The sequence below is a fragment of the Physeter macrocephalus genome, chromosome 11 (assembly GCF_002837175.3).
Source record: "Physeter macrocephalus isolate SW-GA chromosome 11, ASM283717v5, whole genome shotgun sequence".
NCBI lineage: Eukaryota > Metazoa > Chordata > Mammalia > Artiodactyla > Physeteridae > Physeter > Physeter macrocephalus.
This window is the reverse complement of record NC_041224.1, coordinates 30,913,415-30,921,694: the sequence shown is the minus strand read 5'-3', so window position 1 is coordinate 30,921,694 and position 8,280 is coordinate 30,913,415. Positions and strand designations below refer to the sequence as shown.

Here is an 8,280-nt window from a genome sequence, read left to right as displayed (position 1 = left end):
CCTCCAGCTCCGTTTTTCTTTCTCAAGATTGCTTTGGCTATTCGGGGTCTTTTGTGTTTCCATACAAATTGTGAAATTTTTTGTTCTAGTTCTGTGAAAAATGCCATTGGTAGTTTGATAGGGATTGCATTGAATCTGTAGATTACTTTGGGTAGTAGAGTCATTTTCACAATGTTGATTCTTCCAATCCAAGAACATGGTATATCTCTCCATCTATTTGTATCATCTGTTTCTTTAGTCACACTAGTCTCAAGTGCTCAACAGGCTAACAGCTGCCATACTGTGCAGTGCAGATGGAGAACATTTCCCTCGTTGCAGAAAGGCTGCCCTAGAGTGTATGCTAGAGGGGGACAGACGTGAAGCCATTGGGGTGGTTTTGTTTGGTTTTTTCTGCTAATGAAAAAATTGACCTTTTGCTGGTAAGAATTGACTTTTTTGCTGAATCCCCTTTAAAGAGGAATTAAATCTTTATGTCTAAGGAAGATACAGTGTAGTACAGTTCATCAGTTTTCAGTCTTTTCTTTTTAGCCCTAGAACAGCTTGTTCAAATGAAATATTTAAGGAAATGACATACATGAAATACTGTAGGTACAGTTCTGGTTGAAGGAGAGTTCTGTGACTTAAGCCCTAAGTAGCAGTGGTCAGTGGGGGGCACGCTTGAGACCCATGAGGCTCCTCACGGTGCAGTTTGAAAACTGTCATGGGATTAGAGGAAGAGCAATGGACTTAGAATCCAGAGTGGTGGGTTACACTTTCAATCCTACCATTAACTCCTACAGAAATAATTCTCATGTGGTGTCTTGCTTTGCTTTCAGTTAGCCTTAAGCTCGTCAGTCCATCTGGGCCTCAGTTTCTTCATTTCCAGCTCTGAAATAGATGGTCCCTAAGTGTCCTATCATGTATGAAGTCAGTCATTGGAAACTCTGCTGTACTATTTAGAAAAATGCAATCTTCTTCATTATGTGAAACCATACTTATTTTTTGACAGGCTCACTTTAAAATAAACTGGTTATGAGCCCTGTAGCAGAGCAGATACTGGAGCACACAGGAAGTCTAGTGTTTTCTAACAGACCCTGGGGAAATCTCACTAGGGGAACTAGTGTTTCCCTCATCTCAGGCATAATCTCAGGATGCCCAGCATTTCAGTGTTCACCTTTGTTTTTCTTCTGAACATTCCACGGCTTCCATCTCATGGCCCGTTGGTAATTATATGTGGCCTCATCGAAGCCCTTGTGGAATTTACACTCTCTCTTTCCAGAAGGAGATTACTGTGATGTAAAATCCAATTTATGCTGTAGCTGATGACGTTGAGTGCAAGGACCTTTCCCTTTTTCCTCCCCGCAGTGGCACAGTAGCACATAAAATCATGCAGAAGTACGGCTTCCGGGAAGGCCAGGGTCTTGGGAAGCACGAGCAGGGCTTGAGCACAGCGCTGTCAGTGGAGAAGACCAGCAAGCGGGGAGGCAAGATCATCGTGGGCGACGCCACTGAGAAAGGTGGGCCTCCCCTTGAGCGGATCCCTGGGGGTGAGCAGGGTGGAGGCAGGCCATCCTGATTGTGATGCATTCCAGCTCTGCATTGTGGAAACTGAATCCTGAGGCCCGTTGTTACAAATAGTTCAGAAGAGACAGAGAGATAGGAATGCCCAGGGAAGAAAAAGAAGACAAGAGACTTTGGCAGAAATGAATAGGACTCCAGAAAATCATGTCATGCCTGCTTCTACTAGCAAAGAGCCTTGTTACATTGATAAAACCATAGTTATGTTTTTATAGCAAGACAGAGCCATACACAGTATATCGGTGATTCTGTCTGCTACATCTCCATCCTGTAAGGGTTCTCTGCTCTTTTCTTTTTTCTGCCCTTTCATCCTAATTTTCTTACTGACTGATCGCTCTGTGAGACTAATGTTATTTTGCAGTCTAGTGGTAGGTGTTGCCTACTTGATGTTTTATCTTCATTAGATTGTTACAGTCTGTTCTGTAGTGAGGGCGTATTGGAATGAGTCAAACATGACTTAGCATTTTAAGCAGAACTGAGTGGTTTTGAGTCAGCTTAGCTGAACACCTTTTCCTAAAGAAGGGAGAGAACTTTTCTGGGAGCCCTGTCGACGCACAGCTTTAGGAAGCAGCAGTAAGCCTCACAGGCTAGAACCGAAAACCAGCAGTTGCCCGGCTTTGTGGGAGTGTCTGAAATTGGCCAGCTAGGGGCTGGCTAGTTAACTGCTCGTTACACTGGGCTGGGGACCTTCGGCCACTGCCTGAGCCAAGACTCGCCTCTGAGGGTTGTGATCACTGTGCCCTGTGAGCCCTTTAGGAAGTGAGCTGAGCAAAAAGGCAGGTAATTGGGGATATTAAAAGTTCTAGAAATTATGGTAAAAATTATACCAAAGCAAAGTGATGCTTTCAGCCAGATAAGGCTGCATTTTTGCTGAGAGACTGTGTGGATGCTTATAGATGGCTCTAGGACATAGATAGTGGGGATTGCTATTGAAATTAAATTATTCATTGTAACTTGGACTCAGTGCTGTAACATGTCTATGTCTGATGATGTTTTCTTACAGATGCAGCCAAGAAGTCGGATTCAAATCCATTAACTGAAATACTTAAGTGTCCTACTAAAGTGGTCCTACTAAGGGTAAGACGCAGAAGGAGGAAACCTGTTTGCTCTCTTTGAATTGTGTCACTCCACCTTGACCTGTCCCTGCACACTTGCAGCCCCCCCAATGACAGAACAGTTAAAGAAAACTGAAAATGACACTTTTGGATAGACTCCATATAAGACTGATTTTTAGATTCCTTTTTCACTAATGCTTCTTCACTAAACACAGTATTTAAGACTACAGTGAGTAATTACTTTAAAATATTTGAACTTGTTAGAAGTTCAACTTGGTTTATATATTTTGATGCTTGCACAGTTGCTCTTATAACTCTTTATGAAGCTTAATGTATATTTTTATTTTTTATATATTTTTTAATACCAACTTTGGGGTATTTCAGGGATGAAAATTTTCTTCGTGTCACTTGAGATTAGGAACGTTTGCCGTCATGGAAAAAAGTTATTAATACATCTCTTTTACATATTTGTAAATTATACTTTACAATGGAATTTATGTATTTATTTTTGTTTATAGAACATGGTTGGTGCAGGAGAGGTAGATGAAGACTTGGAAGTTGAAACCAAGGAAGAGTGTGAAAAATATGGCAAAGTTGGAAAATGTGTGATATTTGAAGTAAGGGGTTTCTTTTGATGTTTGTAAACCCAAGTTATAATTGATAGACTACAAAACATTTTCTGTAGAGACAGAGGGTGCTGTAAGTAACATATTGTCATACTATAGAAGGTGACAGATGTTGGTTAGTTACACTGCTTTTACTCACTTACTATAATTTCAAACATAAACACAAGAAGGACTTCAAATTTTATTTGGTGAAGAAACATTTCATTTTGTGACTGAGGTTCAGACTTGATGACAGTGTGCTCAGTAGTTTAGTGACTTGGACGTGCCTCTGGTCTCATTCATTTGGCAGGTGTTTTCTTAGTGCCTCCCACATACCCAGTACTGCATTGAGAACCTTGTGGGTGGGGAAACACATTCTGTGCTCTTGGTGATAACGTTCAGTTGAAGAAACAACAAAACAAACACGTGAAAATAGAGAACATTCAGTTGCTAGACTCTGTAATGTTGACTTATAAGTACAGGAGGTGAGAGAAGGATTAGATCCACACAAAATAGTTAGAGGAGGCTTTGTGAACAGTATCAGATGTGAGCGAAGCTTTGGAATGAGTGGGTAGGGTTTGGGTAGGAGAGAACGGGTGTTCAGACTAGGGTCACGGCTTCTGGGAGACTGAGGAGGGCTGCAAACTGGAGTGGTTGGGCGTGGTGGGGGTTAGCAGGAGCTGCGCTTATACAGTGGCAGTGGGGCTATGTAAGCGGGGCCTAGAAAGCTCCACCAAGGAGCTTAGCTTCGTACGAGAGACAGTTAGCATACGGATCTTTTTACCTTAATTTCTGCTCACTTCAGCTTCTCCATATCATGTTGCTGTCTGTTGACTGCGTAATTATTTGTTTATGTGTCAGATGGCATAGGACCTCCAAAGGTCCTGCTTGGCTGTGTGTTCCAGCACTTAACACAAGACCTGTCATAAACGGACCTTCAGCAGATTTTGATGATGAATGAATTATACTTATTTCCTTGGTATTTGACCATTGCTTATCTGTATATGATAATTGGAATACTTACTTTGATAAGAATCATTTGTGGGAGAAAACTCACATTCAGTGATATCTTTGATGGTATCTTTACCTACTATACTTTCATTTCTTTTCCAGATTCCTGGTGCCCCTGACGATGAAGCAGTACGAATATTTTTAGAATTTGAAAGGGTTGAATCAGCAATTAAAGGTAAGTTGTACAGCTGACTATAAAGAATTAAAAAGTTGAATTTGTGATCTTAATCTTTGTAATTAAAACATGTTCTTGTAATGTCTGGTGGAATACCTGCCTTAACTGACTGTCTTTTTGTTTGCCTTTTAGCTGTTGTTGATCTGAATGGGAGGTATTTTGGTGGACGGGTGGTCAAAGCATGTTTCTACAATTTGGATAAATTCAGGGTCTTGGATTTGGCAGAACAAGTGTGATTGTAAGAACTAGAGCCTGAGTCATGTCCAACAATCCTTCAACGAGCCACAGACTGAGCAGAGGAGAGCAAGGCAACAGGCAGCCTGCATGGCTGTGGGTACAGAGACTCTGGAAGGACTTCTAAGATATATGTTGACTGATCCCTTTTTTATTTTGTGGTTTTTTAATATAGTATAAAAATCCTTTAAAAAAAAACAAACAAAAAAAACAATCTGTGTGCCTCTCTGGTTGTTTCTCTTTTTTATTACCACTTCTGAGGTGATTACATTTTTTGCTAGGATTTCATGATAATTCTCAAGTGCTTCAGTGATACGGCATTTCTTGCACTAAAAAAATCTAGAAAGTTTTGGGATATGGGGTTGTGTTACCCTTTGCTTTTCTTTCTTTTTTTTTTGATTCATTTTAATAAAACCTGCAAGTTACTAAACTGTAGCTTCATAAATTCTATAATAAAGTATCATCTTGGCAGTCTGCCAAAGGTGAAAATTTCTGCTTTCTCTAACAGAGAAATTCTTCTTATTGACTCCAATCGTAGAAAAAACTCTTTATGACCTAAGCTAAGGTTGAAGAATTGTGAGCCTACCATGACCTGTTTGGATGAATCATTTTCGGTTAAGCTAAGTCAGACTATAGAGTTTGTGATGGATTTAGGGGTATTTGGGTATAGAAATCATGAATATAGCCTTTGTTTTCAGATATTCAAGCCTAGTCTTTAGCATAGATCAGAAGTGACCGGTTAATTCAAAACCTCGCAGGTACATTGTAAATGTGTGCCCGATTATGTTTTGGAAATGGTGGTTCCCTGGGGTCACGTTTCTACTGGCAAAATTTGCAGTAGTGTTAGTTCTCATACATAATTTTAAAATGTATAAAATTCAGCCACATCAGCTACTTAAACTGTACTGGCGATTAATATAATTACGGAATTGTGAAAAATTGTATCATTGAAGTGCAGTGGTGTATGTGGCTCAGACATTTAGCAGGGCCCAAAACAAAACATAAAAATGTTTGGCACTACGGTTCATTGGCCAGAGCAGGAAGTGTTTCCAGAATATACTTGTGCCTGTGTTCTGTTCCTTGCTTGCCCAAATGTTGCATGTGACTTACCTGAAGCGGCAGCTGCGGGACGTGCGCCTGTGTTGTCTCTTTAGGTCTTTACGACATGAGAGTGTCTTGTGACCCTGCGGGGGAGGAAAGTACTCAGCATTTCTTTGCATCCATGGACTTGGTTTGGAGACATAAGGAATATTCTGACCCTTTTTAAAAAAGGATTTTCTCATGTTTTTATTTAACATAAATAAAAGAATAACATTTTCTCTTTTGTGGTATTATTTTACTGAGTAAGAGTGAATTAAGACTCTGCCTTTGAAATGAAGTGCACATACGCTGAAATAAATTTGGGTTAAAGAATATAAGGTAAAAGAATTACATAACTGGACAGAATTTTGTAGGACGTGAGAATCAACAGCCAGCCTGAAACTAGAACAGGTCTCAGGTCTACCTGCGGACTTAGCTCCGGAATACCAGTGATGGCACCTGGCTTGGGCTTACCAGTACCTAAATGTGCTCACGCTAAGTATTTATTATGATGGCTTAGTTTAATTTGTATAAACCCTAATGTTTTAAAGTATAAGTTCCAATCCCTTTGATACCTGCATTATTATTGTTATGCTTTATAATAACATCATTGTTTATTTGCATTTAGGTGGATTTTCCCAACATTCTCATGATCACAGAAGTGCAAGTGACTGCACTACTTTGATTTTTATTAGCATGGGTACAACTTAGTGAATATCTTTGTCCCCAATCTCTCTAATTATTAAATTATCCATGATTGCAGTAATCACTTAGTACATTACTTGCAGTGAATTGCCAACATTAGAATAATTTAAAATCTGCAATGTAGTGCTTGAGAAATTTAAAATTAATTTTCAGTATTAACTAAAATTGAAAGTAACTTCAATGGAAAATTTTCAATGTAAATTGAAAATTAATGAAGCTACAATATAACCAGAAAGGTTCTGTGTAATAGACATTCGTCATTCTGGGCCCGCCTGTGATCTGAAAGCCCTTCCTGTGTTTGGGGGTCCCCCGCATTCTACCGCCTCCCTGAGGTAGAGACTCTGAACTTGCTTTCCCAGCCTGTCTGGCAGCAGGGGCAGGGGTTCAGCCCTGGGCTCTTCCCGTCAGCTAGCCTCACGCTGGCGCGAAGAGGCCCAGCGTTGTCTAGCCTGTGGGACGGTGGTGGCAGAGACCTTATCCCATAGTGGCATGTCTTGAGGCGGCGCCACTTGTGTGGCAGGGGTAGTCTTTGGAGCAATTTCTAGGTGTGATGTGGGAGTTTTCTTTCTTTCTGTAAAGCCTCCAAATTTGACTGGGGCCTTCCTGTCTGGAGATACCATTTGCTACCTAGGTTTTGTTTTTGTTTGTAAAATCTTTTTCTGCTTAAACAAGCCAGAGTGAATTCTCTCATTTGTAACCAAGAACTGATTTTTTTTTTTTTTTTTTTTTTTGTGGTATGCGGGCCTCCCTCTGTTGTGGCCTCTCCCGTCGCGGAGCACAGGCTCCGGACGCGCAGGCTCAGCGGCCATGGCTCACGGGCCCAGCCGCTCCGCGGCATGTGGGGTCCTCGACGCGCAGGCTCAGCGGCCATGGCTCACGGGCCCTGCCGCTCCGCGGCATGTGGGATCCTCCCAGACCGGGGCGCGAACCCGGTTCCCCTGCATCGGCAGGCGGACGCGCAACCACTGCGCCACCAGGGAAGCCAAGAACTGATTTTTTAAAAAGTTGATATCTGGAATTGCAAACGACAAATCCTATAAGATGGAGAACGGAGGACCTACTGTCTTAGGTTAGTTGGTGAAAAATTGATGAACCTACTTATTCGGTGGCAAAACATTTTCCCAGACTGTTACTGTACTTTAGGGTCCAGACAAGACTGACGTTGAGGAGAAGGATAGGGAAAACTGCAGGGCGTTGGCCTGGGCTGGTCATCTCTCAGGCAGCTGTGGTATTGGTGCCAGGTCACGTGGTGTCAAACCCTGGTTCTGCTCACTTGCTGTGTGACCAGGTGCCTCTGCTGAAAATGGAAGTGATAATCATACCCACTTCTTAGAGTTTTCAGGAGGATTAAACAAGCCATACATGGGAAGCAGCATCACAGGACGCGGGACACAACGCAAGCTGCGAAGTCCTGTGGGAAAACCATCAAATCAGACTAAAGGGAGCTGGTTCGAAAGCAGAGTGAAAAAGATACGGCCCCACCCAGAGAAGCTTTCTCTGCCTACGGCCTGCAGTCCGAGTCAGTTGAGAGTTCCACAGTTAGAGTCCTGCTGGCTTGGGAAAACCTACCAGAACTAAGACTCAACCAACGGGTCCAGCAGCAGCCTCAGCAGTTTAGACTGGAGATTGTAGTCTTGCAAAATGGTGTTAAAGGTGTTGCTTTCCCACTTCAAGTGATGGTTTGAATGACGCCAAGATAGTAGCCACTGAGGTATGGGAGGGACTGGACAGCCGGAGACCAGCTGCTATAAGACAAAGTGCTCAGATCAAAGACCGTCCAGGTAAGGTCTTTTGTTTGTTCAGGCCTGGCATGTGCCAGTGTCCTGGTCCTTTCCAGCCTTGGGTGTGTTGGGTCCTG

The 8,280-nt window shown here is 42.1% G+C and overlaps 1 protein-coding gene across 1 annotated transcript in view; it reads left to right on the top strand.

The window, feature by feature from the left end:
• RBM17 (RNA binding motif protein 17) overlaps positions 1 to 5,956 on the top strand; it is a 25,103-nt gene extending 19,147 nt beyond the window's left edge. Inside the window, exons 8-12 of the mRNA XM_024129725.3 lie at positions 1,345 to 1,496; positions 2,561 to 2,634; positions 3,131 to 3,229; positions 4,331 to 4,403; positions 4,536 to 5,956. Of these exons, the coding sequence (XP_023985493.1) occupies positions 1,345 to 1,496; positions 2,561 to 2,634; positions 3,131 to 3,229; positions 4,331 to 4,403; positions 4,536 to 4,639 (502 nt within the window). The 3' untranslated portion in view covers positions 4,640 to 5,956. The remainder of the gene's footprint in view (positions 1 to 1,344; positions 1,497 to 2,560; positions 2,635 to 3,130; positions 3,230 to 4,330; positions 4,404 to 4,535) is intronic.
• Positions 5,957 to 8,280: the final 2,324 nt, after the last annotated feature.